The sequence below is a fragment of the Akanthomyces muscarius genome, chromosome 1 (genome assembly GCF_028009165.1).
Source record: "Akanthomyces muscarius strain Ve6 chromosome 1, whole genome shotgun sequence".
Taxonomy (NCBI): Eukaryota; Fungi; Ascomycota; class Sordariomycetes; order Hypocreales; family Cordycipitaceae; genus Akanthomyces; species Akanthomyces muscarius.
In genome coordinates this window covers 3,772,525-3,789,127 of record NC_079241.1, presented here as the reverse complement: position 1 = coordinate 3,789,127, position 16,603 = coordinate 3,772,525, and the positions used below count along the sequence as shown (strand labels likewise).

Genomic DNA, 16,603 nt, shown 5'->3' with positions numbered 1-16,603 from the left:
CGAACCGATAGAAGTATGATACTATATTTTACGCTTTTGTTTTGTGTAGTTGTTTTATTTTATTGACTCACGTGAAATCAAAAAAGTTGGAAATAGGAATGAACAAGTAAAATACTATGCAGAATCACACATACCAGGCAGTATATAAATAACAACAGGCAAGGTTCCCCCAAAACTCCGGTTGGCGATTACGCAACTTTGCCCGTGCACAACAGTAGTTTGTGCAGCAGCATTGGTCCGATTGCCTGCTTGTTCTTCTCCAAGTCGCCTTTCTGCTTCTTCGTGTATCCTTGTGAGTGTGTGTGCGCGCGCTTGTAAATTTCCGCTTTGCCGATCTAACCCGTAGACACAGTGCTACCCAAAAAAAAAAAAAAAAAACCATGTATAGGAACAAAGACCAAAACAAAACAACGGTCCAACTGAGATGGAAAGTATGCGAGTCTCACCAAAACACCCTGACGGGGGTTTTTAGTGGCATTGTAATGCATGCGAGTCGTGTGGCACAAGGTAATCAGTCGGCCTTGGTGTTGCCGTTGACGCCGCCACCCAGCAGACCATCCTTGAAGTCCTTGATGCCGCCACCCATGGAGTCGTCGAGGCGAAAGTGGCCGCCGCGGCGACCCTTGCGAGCACGCAAAAACGTAAAGGCGCCGTAGGCGATGCCGCAGACGCTGAGCAGGGACAGGATCGGGTGGTCTCTAAAGGTGACGCGGATGTCAAAGAAAATCTTCTCGATAAAGGAGACGGTCAGCTTGGGTTTGATGGCACCGTGGGGCCCGTAGACAATCTTGTCGAGAGTCTCCATGATGGACGTGCGGCTGACGAGGATGTGGTTGCCCGTGACGGTGGTATCCCAGTACTTGCGGCGGCCCTCGTCGTTGATAATGATACGCTCGCCATCCTTGTCCTTAACATCGATGCCGTACGTGGTGCGGAGCCAACGCTGCCAGAAAATGCCATCCACCCAAGCAAAGGCAACCTCTTTACGGTTCGAGTTGTCCATGTTGATGCGAATCGACTTGGCACTTCGGAGGGCACGCTCGTCATTGCGGTCTTCGGCTTCCTCGATTCTCATTTGCTTGGCATCTCGAAGCTTCTTGCGTTCGAGCTGGAATTCCTGAATCTGACGATCCATCCACTCATTGGCGGCGCTCTTCATCTCACGGAGCGAACCCTGGATAGTCTCCTGGTCGCCTTCCTTTCTCTCGAGAATTCCGAGGACGACGAGCTTATTCTCCATGATCTGGCGAGCATTGGTGGCAGTCAGCTCAGGTACGAGCGGGAGCCAAACCGACTTCATCCAATCCAGAATACGGCGAACATCGCGCATTTCATTGGGCGTGAAAGGTGTGTAGTAGGTCGGGCGACCCTCGCGAGAGACTATCAGTCTTGGCCAAGTGGTTATCTTGAAGCGCTTGTAGAGCTCCGGATCGTTCGTCTTGACGAGCTTGGCATGGCCAATGAGGCTCAGTGGAACTCTCTCGAGGGCGGCAAAATCCTCGGAGACGGCCGCATGGTCATAAAAGTAGACAAAGATGACTTCTTCGGTCTTCTCGAGCTCCTCAAAGCCTTTGGCGTCGACATCAGGAACACCGCTGGCAAGATCAATGGCACTGTCGGCGTACTTGGTGAAATCACCGATGCCGCGGAGACCATTGTACTCGACTCTCTCACCTCCCTTGAAGAAAAGGATGGTGGGAAAGCCCTTGACGTGAACATCCTTGCATAGGCGCTTCTCCTTGACACAGTCGACCTCGCCAATGTTGAGCTTTCCACGCATAGATTTGGCGAGCTGCTCCCAGGTTGGCTTCAAAGCCTGGCAGTGAGAGCACCAAGGGGCATAGAACTTGATGAACCAGGGGTCGTGCGTGAGTGTAACGTGCTTTTGGAACGACTCGGCCGTCAGAGAAACAGAGACACCGTCGAGGTTGTAGTTGTCGGGGATCTTCTTGGAGGTTTTGGCAACGACCGAAGTCTTCTTGACAGGCTTTGGGGCCTCTGTAGCGCCAGGCTCGGGCAGCGCAAGATCCGCGGGGCGAGAGCCGGGCTTGTCCTCCTCAAGCGCCTTTTCGATCACTTCGCTCATCTCGGCAATGGTCCGCTGGCCAGTAAGAGATTTGACCTTCTGTCCGTCCTTGAAGAGCACAGTCTGGGGCCAGGCATTGACCTCGTGCTCAACGCAAAAGTCGCTGTGGGCAACACAGTTCAGCGTAGCGAATTGCAAACTATGGCGTTCGGCAACGGTGCCTGCCTCGTCACCCTTGGGTCCAGGCTTCATGGTATGGTAGAACTCGTAAAGGGTCTGATATACGGGCGCAAAAGATATGCAGTGGTGGCAATAGGGACTAGAGGTTCTATTAGGCAGGTCCACGGCCACGGGGTCAACGGTGCCTACCTGTAGTGCTTGACCACCGTGAACTTGGTCTTGTTGACGTCGGTTCCCCATGTTGTCGGGGAAAACTCCGGCAGGGGAGGGACAGAAATGCCGCCAAAGGTTGTCGGTTCAGTGGTCGTCTCCGCCGCGACGCCGATGGCAGACGCCGCATAGAGAGCCAGTTGAAGCAGCCTCATGGTGGGCTACTCGTGCGGAAGTTGGTGGGCAGTGTGTCGTTGTAGCGGGCGCGTCGGAAGAAATGTTAGACTGTGGTGAAAACTCGCATACTACAAAGAAAGAAAGGAGCCTCTCGTCCACGAAACCGACAGCGCCAGTTGTAAGTGTGGTGGAGGATACAGAAAAGAAAGAAGATCGCTGGTGGTTACGAGCAGAACCAAGGGGACAGACAGGGAGGCGCAAATGGCCACCGCGCCCCTTCACCACTGACCACCAACCTGAAGCACCCTGGCGGGCAGCAGTGTGGGTCGTCCACTAGCCACGCTGCGGATTGGTGGTGTGGCTGGTGCGCCCTTTGTGGCTCAGCTGGCAGCTGGTGATGGACGTCTTGCCTTGCCAAGGTCTGCACAAACGCAGCAGTGAAGAAATACACAATCTTGCACTTTCTGCTAATTACGTGGCCCGCATATCGAGCCAAATTTCTCTCCTGGATTTCTATTCCTGGTGAAAACCGACGGACAGTACTGCCACCCCCGACACACGAGCACCTGCATCGAGCCCTTGTCTACCATGGATGGCGGTAGCAAGAGGCCGCTCGAATCAGAGACTCCAGACGGACTGAAATCACTCTCTCGTTCAATCAGTCCACCCAGATCAAAGAAGCAGAAAAATGTCGAAACCATTCCTTCGCCCTTTCGTCTTACCTGGATTCAGGACCTTGATGAGGAGAGCAACAAAGATGCCGTCACGCTAGCTGACTTGCTGGGCGACCCGTTGATCAGCGAATGCTGGGACTTTAACTATTTACACAGTATACCTTTCTTGATGAACGCCTTTGACCGCGACATCAAACCTCATGTTCAGGTTCATGTTGTTCACGGCTTTTGGAAGAGAGAAGACGAGAATCGTCTCGCCCTAGTCGTATGTGGAGGTAGACTTTGCGTGTGTATCGGCAATATCAATGCTAACTGTTGTGTAGGAACAAGCAGAGTTCTTTCCTAATGTGCAATTACATGTCGCACCTATGCCGGAAATGTTTGGCACACATCACTCCAAAATGCTAGTAGTATTTCGTCGACACGACACAGCGCAAGTGATTATCCACACAGCCAACATGATACCAAAGGATTGGACCAACATGACAAACGCGGTATGGATTTCCCCCATCCTGTCAAAGCTGGAAAAAAACCCAGAAAATCCGCCATTGCCAGATACCATGGCACATGGCAGTGGGCAGCGGTTCAAGTTTGACTTGCTCAGCTACCTCAGATCGTACGACAGGATGCGGCCAACTTGCACTGCACTAGTGGAAAACTTGAACAAGTACGATTTCTCTTCAGTAAAAGCAAGCTTAGTTGCCAGTGTTCCAGGTACACATGAAGCGCATGGGGGGCCTGGCGCCACACGCTGGGGCTGGGATGGCATGGCCAAGTGTTTGCAGCAGATACCATGCCAGCCCGGGAAATCAGACGTGGCTGTGCAGATATCTTCCATAGCGACGCTTGGGGGGAGCGACGAGTGGCTCCGTGGGACTTTATTTAAGGCACTATCGAAAGGTAGAGTGGCTGCAGCGGCGTCACCACAATTCAAGATCGTCTTCCCCACGGCCGATGAGATCCGGGCGTCGCTCGACGGATACGCATCTGGAGGATCGATCCACACCAAAGTACAGAGCAAGCAACAGGAGAAGCAGCTCGAGTACCTACGCCCAGTTTTTCATCATTGGATGGCAGATGAGAAATCAACACTGAGTAAGTAAAGCAACGCTCGTCTCTGATTCAGCTGGTCGTCTACTCATACGCCCCTGTTTGAAATAGCCAGCGATTTTCGGGATGGCGGCAGAGATCGCGCAGCGCCGCATATCAAGACGTATATACGCACGAACAAGAACGACACGATCGATTGGGCATTGGTCACTTCAGCAAACTTGTCGAAGCAAGCGTGGGGGGACGCAGCGAAGCCAACCGGGCAGTTTCGAATAGCCTCGTGGGAGATTGGGGTGCTCGTGTGGCCATCGCTATTCAGGGACGATGCAATCATGACGGGGTGCTTCAAGACTGATGTGCCAACAGAGTCGCAAGGCCGGTCCGGCGAGGCTGGCACCGTGGTAGGGTTCCGGATGCCGTACAGCGTGCCCTTGCGCAAGTACAGCCGAGACGAGACACCATGGGTGGCAACCATGTCCCACGAAGAGGAGGACTGTTTAGGCCAGAGCTGGATGAGGTAGTGTAGCACCGGAATGAGATTTGCTATAAATACAGTGCGTCTTTGGAGGAATGGAAGGCGGGTTCCATGCCAGGGTCGTGACGATGTAAAACTTGGCACAAACGGGCGGCGTTGAATGAGTGGCGAGAGTGTAATGTGTACGACGGGCGAGTAACGTACACAGCGTGCGCGACAGGGCGCGCAAGCATGGTACAGAGGCGTCTGTCGATGTTCCGCGGGCGCCGATGTCAGCTGGCCGAATCCCTTTTGAGGCAAAGCGCAGATATGCGTGTGCTGTCACGCCGATGCTAGCGGGGTTTGGTGGCGCTACCTTCGCTTGCCTTGGTGTGTTTGTTGAAGCCCAAAAAGCCGTTCATGAAGCCCTGGGGGACCGCTGTAAGCCGCCCAACCTTGATGCTCGCGGGTGCCATTGACCTCGTCCGGCAGGCATACCCGGCCGCTGTCAGCTCGCCTGCATACACTGTACGAATACTGTACAGGCGGCCGTCCTGCTAAAACTCGCCAGACTCCGGCGCTCTGTCCACTGCTCGCCTACATTTGTACCAATAGGTACGCCTGCTTTTTTCCCCAAGTCCGACTCATCCAATGTCTGGGAGCCTCGCCTCTTTATGCGCCTCTAAACTTTGTGCTTAAAATTTTCCTTTTCCCGTTCCTCCATCTACATTATTCTCTCCGCACGGCGGCTATCGTTGACTTTTTCTTGCTTCATCCTGACAGACTTTTTCTTCTTGCAAGTCCAAGCCAGCCAAGCAAGTTTTAGTCAGCCAACTTTCCACATCTGTACCCGCAAAGACGACTCCGTTTGCCTCCAAGCCTGTCCATCACACTTTTGCACTATTCACGTCATCACCACTCTTGGGATATCTAGAGCGTCACTGCTCCCCAATCTCATTTTGGAGTCTCTCTTACGCCTGTCAATAATACCATCTTGGTCACCCGGCCTCAATTGGCCGCGCAAACAGTAGACCGCCCGCTTGCTTCCATACACACTCTTATCATGAGTCTCCCCAGGTCGAGCGGTTCCGCCACCCGGGTTGGCGGTGGTCTTTCCGCCTCGTTTCGAGCTTCCTCCCCGCTCGCAGAGGCTCTCGCCCGCGACATTGCCGAGTGCTCAGATGACGATGTGGACCAGAGTGCTGTCGAGGAAGGCATCGTCGGTACGCCGGATCAGCATTATGGCAGCCTCAGCAATTCCATGTACCGCCGCCCCTCCGGTGTTGCGTACGGCGTGTCCCGTCCCGTCTTTGATCACCGCAGCCCCGACGAGCCCGCCATGACGGCCATGGAGCGCAAGCAATCCCGCAACGCCGAGCGCAGCCTGCTCCGTGATAATCATATCCTGCCACCCAAGCACCACCATCACAACCACGGTTTTTTCTCTCGCATATACCGTCGTCTATTCAGCACCAAGGTCCCTGCGGATGAGGGCCACGCCAACGGCCCCAATGGCGTCCACGGCAGCCAGGATGAGACAGCACCCTTGTTAGATGGCCACCGTGGCGGAGAGAGCACGCCCTCAGATAGCGACAGTGAGGACTTGGAGCGGCAATGGATAGATGCTGTTGCCAGTGGTCGTATTCGCACTACTTGGCAGCGCGAGACCAAGACTGTCGTCACCTACTGCATCCCCCTCATCACAACATTCGCTCTTCAGTACTCCATCAATGTCACTAGTATTTTTGCTGTCGGCCGAATCGGCAAGATGGAGCTCGGTGCAGTTTCTTGTAAGTCGCGTCTGCTTACCATGCACGACCGCAATTGGAGCTCAAGCTAACAACCCTTGCAGTGGCCAACATGTCAAATGCCATTACCTGTCTTGCTCCTTTCCAGGGCTTGGCAACAAGTCTTGATACACTCTGCGCGCAAGCTTACGGCTCTGGCCACAAGCACCTCGTCGGTCTCCAGTGTCAGCGCATGGCTCTCTTCTTACTTTCCCTATCAGGTCCCGTCATTCTGATCTGGTGCTTCTCGGAGGAAATCCTGATACGCCTCGTTCCAGAAGCCGAGACGGCTCGCCTAGCTTCCATGTATCTCAAGGTCTGTATCGGCAGCATACCTGGTGTCATCCTGTTCGAGTGCGGCAAACGCTATACCCAGGCACAGGGCCTCTTCCGCGCCACCACCTACGTGCTCCTCATTGCTGCCCCTTTCAACATCTTTCTCAGCTGGCTGCTGGTTTGGAAGCTCAAATACGGGTTCATTGGCGCTCCGATTGCTGTCGCCGTTACCGAGAATCTGCTTCCCATCCTTCTCTTCCTCTATATCCGCTTCGTGGACGGACGTCAATGCTGGGGTGGTTTCAGCCGCCGCGCTTTCTCTAACTGGTGGGTCATGATCAAGCTCGCCCTGCCCGGCATGATTATGATTGAGGCCGAATGGCTCGCCTTTGAGTTCATGACTCTCTTCGCCAGCCGCTTTGGCTCCGAGTACCTGGCCGCCCAGAGCGTCCTCGGCACGCTCACCTCCATCTCATACCAGATCCCTTTTCCCATGTCCATTGCTGCCTCGACCCGCGTGGCCAACCTTATCGGTGCTGGCCTCGTCGATGCCGCTAAAATCACCGCCAGAGTCACGTTTTGGCTCGCCGCCTCCATCAGCGTCTTCAATTTTGTTATATTTGTCGTCTTCCGCTACCACCTGCCCCTTCTTTTCACCAACGACGAGGGCGTCATTGAACTGGTTGCTCAGGTCATGCCCGCGGTCGCCATCATGCAAGTCTTTGACGGCCTCAGCGCTGGTGCTCACGGCTTGCTGCGCGGTATCGGCAAACAGGCCATCGGCGGCCCCGTCAATCTCATCGCCTATTATCTCGTCTCCCTGCCGCTGTCCATTGGTCTTGCCTTTGGCCTTGGCATGAAGCTCGAGGGTCTTTGGATCGGTGTCACGGCTGGCCTGGTTATCGTCTCCATTATCGAGTACCTTTACCTCTGGAAGGTGGATTGGAACAAGGCCGCCGATGAAGCCGCTGACAGAAATGCTACCGGTTAGAAACGCCATAGACATGGCGACGAAAAGAACCAAAAAGACGGATTGTATGATTTAAATTTTGTTTATTGCCAGCATCAGAGCGGGTTGTCTGTATCACAAAAGTGCTTACACAGAAGGGCCAACAATTGCATTGCGCGGATACCTTTTCTCGTTTAATCTAGTATTTGTTTTTGCAGGCTGATTTGGTATTTCCCCACGATCTATTTCACCACATATACCCGTATATAGCTCGTTTCTTGGCTTCTGCTCGACTGCATAGATTTTAGACATGTTGGAAAAAGAATAGAGCTGCCAATACACAATCAGAGAACTTTGTCACTGCCAAGCTGATGGGATTATGTATATAGTGTGAATTTCACTAATTGTTGGTTCCTACGACAGGCAGTAGAATACACCGAGTCCCGTTTAGCTCTATATAGCGGTCATTGACACGCTAGAGTCTGATGTCGCTTGCTCTGTCACGGCCTGTCCCCGGAGTAGCGTGCCCCCGTTTCTGGATGTTTACCAACACACGCCAGGCTTTTTTTGGAAGCCACCAGGCGAAGAGAGAAGAGCTTTGTAATTGCTCACGTGAGACTATTTTTCTTTTTAGTCTTGATATAAACACTTTCAACATCCCATCTGACCAAATTCTGCGACGACAAACCTGCAAAAGCACACTAAATCAGCCTCCACAGCAGCAACAACTGCATCAACTTCCCCCCTGTCATCATGGCTAGACGCATCCTCCTCCTCGGCCGCAAGGGCATCGTGGTCGACGACGCCAAGTCTCAGATCGACGACCCCGGCCTGGAGATCCTCGGCGGTACCTGCATCGACGACGTGCGGGCCGCGTTTGCAGACGACGCCGGCGGCGGCGGCGGCGGCGCCACCGGCAGCATCGACCATGTCTTCATGGGCGCGGGGATCGACTTGGAGCTGCGGCTGGAGATTGTGCGCGAAATCTTTCAGCGGAGCAGCACGACGACGGTTCATCTCAAGGACGCCTCGTCCGGGCCAAAGGGGTTTCTCCCCTTTGTCAAGGCGGTATTGGAAGGCTTAAAGGAGAACAACTTGTAAATCAAAAACGGCGATGGCAACATTGCTATTGTCATGCTAGTTGGCCGGCTACATGGACGACTCACAAACACATAGCCAGCAAGATCCCAGCCTGGAAAAAAATCACATCTCTTGGTTGCTGTTGCGTCCAAGTATCTTGCGTCCAAGTGTCGGCATCATCCTGTCAATGTATTTGATTTGTATTCTTACAACAGTACCTGAAACTAAAAATCTTGAGAGAAGAATTCACAATATCAACAAAGGAATCTCTCGTCCACAAGAGTCCGTTTACTTTAAATCACGAAAGACAACAAGCTCCCAGAAAAAAATATCTGGTGGCATCTCTTTTCCAAAACTCCCACTCCGCAAGAAAATACCCTTTATCCTGCTTGAAACACGCACCATTCTTTTCCACACGCCCCAGCATTTTTCAGATAAAATTGACTCTCTTTAGCCGAGCATAGAATGCGTACGGATACCCTTGGGACCAAGTTCACTATGTCGACGCGTTAGCCAATGGCATTCTTTTCGAGTGGCGGTAATGGAACAACTCACTTGTAGTCGACTCGGCTCAGGCTCATCATGCGCTGCGCCTCAATAGACTGCGTATCCATGTTGGAGTGCAGGCAAAACGCAATTCTGGCGGCAACCTGGCTACCGAGGAACATGGACTCCTCAAAGCCCGCCTTGGTCCATTCGCTAAGATAGTTGGGCATAGTAGCTAGCTTGATCGACGTGGGCGTCTGGCTGTGGAAGTGGTGGCTAGCGGGGCCGGCAGCTTCAGACCCAGCCTGTGGCGTACCCAGCGACTGATGCTGGTTCAGGCTGGCCGTGGTGGCAGCTTGGAGCAGCGGGTTGACCCCCCCGGACTGCAGCTGGTGGGGAACTCCGTTGAACGAGCTTGTGGGAGTTTGCGCGCCGGTACCCGTGGGTGTGGCCATGTTCGAGGGCAGCTCAGAGGTGAACATGGTCGCCGTGGAAGGAGAAACAATGTGTCTGGCGTTGAGTGTGGCCAAAATGTTCTCTTTGAGGCCGCGCAGGCGCGATCCGTTGCCGACAAAGACAATGTTGTCCCAGCAAGGTGGGCGCATGTACATATCGTCAATCCCTTGGACTGTGCGGTAAATGGCAGTGACTATACGGTCAATCTCAGAGCGATCAGCAAATGTAAATCGCTCCAGACCGACTTCGATATCCTTCTTCACGCGCTTTGCCCTGTATTCAGGCGTGTCGTTAGACAAGTCCTTGGGCTCTGCGTCCTCACTAGCCTTGGGGGCATCTCCGTTTGAGGGCACAGCTTTGGGCTCTTCAGGCTTGGGCTCCTCCTTCACTTCAGTAGGAGCTGCGCCGTCAGTCATGGTAACATCCGGGGCGGCGCCACCCACAGCAGTGGGAGCAGCAGCAGGTGCCGTAGGGTCTCCTGCAACCGCGCCGTCGGTGGTTGCCGGCTCTGTAGGGGCAGGTCCACTCTCCTTGGGCACCTCCGTGAGAGCTTGCTTAGGCTCAGGAACGACCAGCTCCTGGACGATCTCCTCGTAGAAGAACGTATTGTGGGTTCTCTTGCTGTTTGGGAGACGTGCAGCTCTGGCGGGCGCCTCCTCTTGCTGCGCCTTGGGCTTTCGTCCCGGCTTGCCCTTTTCCTTTTCCTTGCGCGCGAGAAACTCCTTTGTTTGCCCACTTGTAACAATAGCAGCCACATCCAAGACACCATCTTCCTCGGTTTTATTCTCATCGCCGCCTTCCTCGTCGTTCGCAGCGCCGTCAAGTTTGGATACCTCGGGGGCAGCGACGGGGGCGAGAGGCTTGCTAGCAGCGGGTGCACTGGGCGGTGCGCCAGACGAACTCGCGATGGGAAGCTCGAAAAGTTTATCTGCCGTTGGCATGTATGGCAGAACTTCACATATGGCGCTCTTCTTCAATTGTTCAGCCATGTCGTACGTGAAGTTCTTGGATGCTAGAAGCTTCTTGAGTCTTTGTGTGAAGACTTCGCCTCCGGAAAGCTGACTGTCTGCGATGGAAGCTCCAACATCAATGTGGTTGACGACGCGGCCGTCGTGGATGGCAGTAACGTCGACCTTCTGATAGCCAATATCAATGACCGTCATGTTGGGCCACTTCAGTCCGTATTGGGTGGCAATGCCGCTATGAATTATACAGAGCGCAGGCGTTCTCGTCTTCTCGAAGATGTACCGCGCAATAGCCTCGGCGTCGGGACGCGTCCATTGCGGCGACGCCATCAGCAGAATGGGCGTATTGTGGTAGGTCGTTGTGAGGAGGCTGTGGACATGGTCGAGGAAGGCGAGGAAGGCGTCCATGTGGATGATGTGGCCAGCTGCAGTATTCCGTGTGAGTACTTCTGCAGGATGGGCAGTGCAGATGCTCCAATTGAGCCGCGCACGACGGATGACAACTTACCACGAATGGGGTACACTGCGCCTTCGTCCGAGTCGACATCCTCGACCCATTCCTCCTCTTCGACACCGTTGACAATCTTTGTGCGGCTGTACGTGTGATACGGGCGCCACTCGTCGCCATCCTTGAACATGCGCGTGGGGATGCGGTGCGTCGGCAGCGTCAGCTCGCTGCATCCGAGTTGCGCAAGGGTCGTTTGGCTGCCAGGGCAGATGATCAGGATCTGCTCCTCGCGCCATTTGCCCGAGCTCGACATGTTGGAAATCTGAAGCTAGAGCAGACTGCTCGTCCCCCTCTCGAAGTATGAGGATAATTGGCGTCGCGCGCGCAATGGAGGGGTGGTTGGTCGGAGGTTCAACGGTCGCTGTTTGGCGTGCGAGTCAAGAGGTGCCGCGCTTGCTGCGTCGCGAGAACCAAGTCCACCAGGCAATCGCGAGGCTAACAGGAGCGAGCTTTGGCCAAGGGTGGATGTGGCTGCAAGGGGAAAATTGTGGCGCATGGACATGGACTGCGTAGCGAGTCACGTGATCGCCTCGCGACTGGCTGGTCGCGTCTGATTAATTCAGCAACCACCATCGGCAAGCTCTTTGATTGATGATTTGAAGAGATAGTCATTATGTTCACTGATTCCAGTGAAATCTAAATACGTAGTAGTAATAGTATGTAATCGTAGACAGCATGATATTCCCCATCCCGGCGAACAAATAATATTTCCATCCTTTTCCATGCTAAGATGTGAGACGCCACAGCAGAAACGAAAACAACCCAACAGTGCCTTAATATGCGTCAACTAGATCATTATAACTGCAAGCCCCAACTTCGACTAGAGTCGGGGAACAATTCTTTGAAAACCCAAGTAAAACGTTGACTCGGCACATTCGAAACGCGCCGCCGCCACTGGCGGCGACTAAAATGTAAGATGCTGCCAACGAAAATGTAAAAACGCCAAGGTATGAACATGAAAAGAGAAAAGAATTTCTCCCAAAACGCCCGGGCACGACAAATAAACGGCCCAATCATTTGCTGCTTGCTGCTCCTCTCACTTCATCCTTCATACCCAATCACTTTATAGTAATACAGCTCCATACAGGAGCGAGGTTGTGGACCAGTCTCGTTGCAACTGCTATGATGTCGAGATTGCCACTTTATGCGACAGTAACGGTGGTGGGTGTGGTATCTCCGTTGTGGCTGTCGACGGTTTCCAGAGGTTCGATGTGGCTGACAGGCTCAAGCTCCTGAGTCTTGAGCTTGTGCTTCTTGGGTGTGCCCTCGTCAGTCAGGTCACCGGACATGGAGCTGGGGCGATCGGAAGTAGGCGTCGTTGGCGAAGAACCGTCGTAGCTCCACCGGTCATCGGTAGCACCAGTATAAACGGACGAGCTGTGCTTCTTCTTGATCGAGGCAGAGTCAGAAGCATCGGTATGCTCGTTGTGAGGAGTGCTGGGGTGGCTATCGCTGTCGTCAATTTGCGCCAGGTTCTCAAAGGCCACCATGGCGGCATTGAGCTCCTCGTCAGTGATTGACTTGCGGGAACCCCGGACCTTGTCTTCGACGGGGGCAATCTCGCGCGAGTTGCGAAACTCTAGCTTCTGAGGCTTTGAATCGCTGTTGCCTGAGATCTGGGAAAGACGCATGGTCCGAATAGTAGCCGGCTCCATGATGGAAAATTCCGCATCCAGGAGCTCAGAGTCGGAAATATCAGAGATATCCTCGTCGTCACCATCCATGGCTTCGTCGCTGTCCTCTGACACACCAACAGTCGGGTGCACCTCATTGGTAGTGGTGGTCTCTCCTCCATCTTCATCGTACTTGTCTGTAAGAGGGCGCGCGTGCACGGGCTCGGCTTCTTTTCTAGCTTCTCTGGACCTGCGGGCAGGTATCGCAGGAGCTTCCTCCTCAGCATGCTCAGACACGGCTAAAGAGACGCGCTTATCTATGTGAAGAGGTGCCGCGGTGACAGCGTCGACGAAATCAGCGTCAGAGTCATCCGCAACCTTGTCGTGCACGACTGCGGGCGGGAGGGCTCTCAGCTCCGCATCGACAGCCTTTTCAGTGTGAGCTTCAGTGGAAGGCTCCTCCTGGGTGGAAGCTGTAGCCCTGACAGACACCGCCGAGGTGCGGTTGCTGTGCAGAATCTGGCCCATGTCGGAAACACGGCTCAGTCTCGACTCGTCAATGTCACCAGTGGACTTGACGTCATCAGCAACGCTTTCGATGGAGGTATCAGCGGCTTCGTCGCGCAGGTCGGCTTCGCTAAACGCTTGGCGCAGAGGGCTCTTAACACTGAGAGCGTCGCCGGCTCCTTCACTCTTCATGAGTCGGGACATGCGTGCCGGGCTTCTGCGAGGCAGAGGAGGGGGCACACGCTTGGCAATGGTGACAACGTTGCCTCTGGCCTGGATCATACGCGAAGCAATGGCCTGCGTTCGTGCAGGCTGTACAGCGGCGACTTCGAAAACGACGGGCTCCTCGTCATCCTCTTCGTCATCCTCCTCGTTATCTTCGTTGTCAAGCTCGTCCTGCTGATCTTCGGGCGAAGATGCTCTGGAGTTGAGAGATGCAGCAGATTTGGCGTCTTCTTCAGCAGTTGTTGTCTCTTCGGGCTCCTCAGCAATAACAGGCGTCTTGATGTATTCCTGGCTAATGTGTCGGAGCGAGGACATGTCGACGGTTGTATAGTCAATATCTTGCTTGTCAAGTGAAGGGCGCTCGCTTCTCTCATCGCTGTCGCGAGGACTCGGACTCGAGGACCGTGTGTCAGTTTGAGTTGCAACGTCGGTGAGCTGGCTCTTGATGGTGCGATTCGACATGTAAGAGCCGCGGTTGCTACGGGCCATAGATTCTATGCTCTGACGGCTAAATTTGGACAGTCCCGGGCTCATTGGGCCATTGCCAATCTCGACCTGGCTACTTGCAGGGCGCAGACGGCTGCCGGCTTCACGAATCTCGAGACCGGCCATTTCGAGAGCTAGGATACCAAAAGGATCGGGGTCATCCGCTTTGGGAAGGCCAAATCGGGGCGAGGCAGGGGCCGTGGACCTTGGTGTTTCTATCACAGCGTCGCCAGGGGCGGGCAGCACAGCAGTCTGGTCGATGACGGCGGCGTCAAAGTCGGTTCGTCCCTCGGCCATTTTGATGACCTCGAAGAGTGGTTTCGTCTCCTCGACGTGGCGCGAGACATTGCCAGCAAGGATATCCATTTGAGTGACTTCGGAGTTGTAGAATCGCTCATTTTCGTTGGCTCTCTCGGTGAGAATGCAGCCGCTTAGGTTGACGGACTGATGCTGGCCGCGGGCTTTCATGTAAGCCAAAACGGTGTTGTCGAGGTCTTTCCAGCTAATACGCTTCTCTTGCGATTCAAGAGGTACAGATGGGCCGTTGATGAGACTGACGTCTTCGCCGAGGGTGACGCGGGACCTGGTAATGGTTTCGAGGGCGGCTAGGTTGCTGACGACGAGAACGCAGTCGTAAATGTCGACACCGATGATGAAGCTGAGGGTCGGAGTATGAAGCATAATGCCCGAGGGAGGAGACCAGGTGCCGTCCGACTTGCGTGCGATGAGGATTCCAGAGCCGCCAGATCCGGTCATCCATAGGCCACTCCGCATGCATGTAAAGACTGCAATACCGGCGGCATTTTGGATGACTCGTTTGGGGATCTTTTGTATCGTTTGGGCGGGAGAAGGCGGGGGCTGCGAGGAATCGGGTGGTAGCTCGGGGTTGTCTACATCCTCAGGGTGAAGGTAGCCGTCGACTAGAAGGATGGGTTAGCATTCAAAGGGTTACTGGCAAGGGGCCGCGACGGCTCGGGGGCGAAGCGCACCACAAAAGGACTTGAGTATTCGAGCGGCCTTGTCGCATTCTTGGTCGAGGGTGGCGGGCCAAAAGGCCTCTCGCTTGATGCGGACATTGTTTGCCTGGGCCGTGTTGATGGCGGCCAAGGCCTTGGTAGGCGGCGCCGGGCCCGAGACGGATCTAGCACCCCAGCCAAACAGGCTGCTGTTGCTCTTTGCGCCGCCAGAAGATGTTCTCTTGTCCCATGAGGGCAGAAAGGAGGAAACGCGCTGCATGGTGGCAGCGCAGGAAGGGGGGTCTCTCCGCCGTCAGCTAATTCTAAGCCAGAGTGCCGGGGCTGGGCAGAGAGGAGGCGCAAACGAAGGTGATGGGCCAGCGGTGATGTCGGAGCAATGGTTTTCGAGCTCGATTTCGATTAGGCGAGGGGGGAAAACGAAGGAGAAATATATGGCGATAATGAGAGGAGGAGGTCGGAATGATGAAGAATGGAGGCGCGGCGCTTTGGCAGGCTGCTCACTCAGCACGATTGGGTTGCCGGCGAGAACGGAGAAGCAGACGCTGAGAATATTTTGGAGCAAGTCGTCAGTCAGTATTGGTTGAGTGCTGTACCATTCACACGCCCCCCTTGGCGCATGAACAGAAGAGGCGACGACAGGATATTTTGACGAGGAAGAAACAAGTATCGGAAGGGGGTAAGAGCCTTGGGAGGAAGAAGAGAGAGAGAGTGGACGTGGGAAGAATTGAAAAGAGGTTTGGAGGCTTGGGGGGGAAGACAGAGGTGGTGGGCGTGAAGCAAAGAATGGCGCATGTCATTGAGAGAGCGCGGGAGTGGGCGGCGCCACCACTGTAAATTCTCGACCAGGGCTGCTAGGTATCAAGGTCAGTCACCAACACGCAACACGGACAATACCAGCACAGCACAGCTGTACCAGTACGCAATGCAATGTCCCCGGTTTATTAAAAAACTAAACGGCACTCAGCAGGGATCCATCCAGGGCCCCAGGCAAAAAGGCTGGTGCTTCCCGCGCTACGCTAATGGCTGCGAGCCGGACAAACCGGGGAGGTTGATTTCATGATTCGGTGTGGTGGAGTGGGCAGCAGCAGGCACCACAGCACCACGGATGGATGGCATGGGCGAGTTGGAGGAAAAAGGGAAAAAAGCAAAATAGGCGCTAGACACGACACGATGCAACGCGCAGCCACGGCAAAAAGGTCCTACCGTCTGAACAAAGCAACAACTGCCTTGTTCAGATGCAATTAACATCACAGCTCAACCTGTCAGGACTCAGGAGCAAGCTGCTGGCCATGGCGGGAGAACAGCGGGCAGTTTAGGTACCTGCTTGCCTGGCTCTCAGCAGCTTCCAGCGTGCTTCGGCGCCATCTCGTCCGGCCGTCTCTCCCTGCAGGCCCCTTTAACCCCTGTAAGTGGCCCATCCATACCTCCGTCACCCGCTAATAATGAATTCTACCCGCTAGCCTCGCATCGTGTACTTGGTTGGTGGTGGCACAACTGCCGCTTTGTTTGCTCGCTTGCTCGCTTGCTCTCTTTGAATCCTCATCACCTTTCACAATCATCGTTGTCTCATTTCTGCC

At 54.4% G+C, this 16,603-nt stretch overlaps 7 protein-coding genes across 7 annotated transcripts; 4 read left to right on the top strand and 3 right to left on the bottom strand.

The window, feature by feature from the left end:
* Positions 1-511: 511 nt before the first annotated feature.
* LMH87_006263 (uncharacterized protein) lies at positions 512-2,571 on the bottom strand (the record flags this gene model as incomplete). Its single annotated transcript, XM_056204122.1, has 2 exons — positions 512-2,345; positions 2,396-2,571. The coding sequence occupies 2 exons, from the start codon at positions 2,569-2,571 to the stop codon at positions 512-514; spliced, it is 2,010 nt and encodes a 669-aa protein (XP_056059510.1).
* Positions 2,572-3,121: 550 nt separating this feature from the next.
* Positions 3,122-5,537, top strand: LMH87_006262 (uncharacterized protein; the record flags this gene model as incomplete). Its single annotated transcript, XM_056204121.1, has 6 exons — positions 3,122-3,472; positions 3,531-3,701; positions 4,143-4,302; positions 4,369-4,774; positions 5,204-5,326; positions 5,495-5,537. 6 exons carry the CDS (start codon positions 3,122-3,124, stop codon positions 5,535-5,537), a joined length of 1,254 nt encoding a protein of 417 aa, XP_056059509.1.
* Positions 5,538-5,774: 237 nt separating this feature from the next.
* LMH87_006261 (uncharacterized protein) lies at positions 5,775-7,765 on the top strand (the record flags this gene model as incomplete). The annotated part of the gene is made up of 2 exons (XM_056204119.1): positions 5,775-6,501; positions 6,564-7,765. 2 exons carry the CDS (start codon positions 5,775-5,777, stop codon positions 7,763-7,765), a joined length of 1,929 nt encoding a protein of 642 aa, XP_056059508.1.
* Positions 7,766-8,476: 711 nt separating this feature from the next.
* On the top strand, positions 8,477-8,824 carry LMH87_006260 (uncharacterized protein; the record flags this gene model as incomplete). Its single annotated transcript, XM_056204118.1, has 1 exon — positions 8,477-8,824. The coding sequence occupies one exon, from the start codon at positions 8,477-8,479 to the stop codon at positions 8,822-8,824; it is 348 nt and encodes a 115-aa protein (XP_056059507.1).
* A 429-nt stretch (positions 8,825-9,253) lies between these two features.
* Positions 9,254-11,471, bottom strand: LMH87_006259 (uncharacterized protein; the record flags this gene model as incomplete). The annotated part of the gene is made up of 3 exons (XM_056204117.1): positions 9,254-9,299; positions 9,359-11,135; positions 11,219-11,471. 3 exons carry the CDS (start codon positions 11,469-11,471, stop codon positions 9,254-9,256), a joined length of 2,076 nt encoding a protein of 691 aa, XP_056059506.1.
* Positions 11,472-12,360: 889 nt separating this feature from the next.
* LMH87_006258 (uncharacterized protein) lies at positions 12,361-15,285 on the bottom strand (the record flags this gene model as incomplete). The annotated part of the gene is made up of 2 exons (XM_056204116.1): positions 12,361-14,969; positions 15,039-15,285. The coding sequence occupies 2 exons, from the start codon at positions 15,283-15,285 to the stop codon at positions 12,361-12,363; spliced, it is 2,856 nt and encodes a 951-aa protein (XP_056059505.1).
* Positions 15,286-15,495: 210 nt separating this feature from the next.
* Positions 15,496-16,561, top strand: LMH87_006257 (uncharacterized protein; the record flags this gene model as incomplete). The annotated part of the gene is made up of 4 exons (XM_056204115.1): positions 15,496-15,595; positions 15,651-15,702; positions 16,293-16,431; positions 16,487-16,561. The coding sequence occupies 4 exons, from the start codon at positions 15,496-15,498 to the stop codon at positions 16,559-16,561; spliced, it is 366 nt and encodes a 121-aa protein (XP_056059504.1).
* Positions 16,562-16,603: the final 42 nt, after the last annotated feature.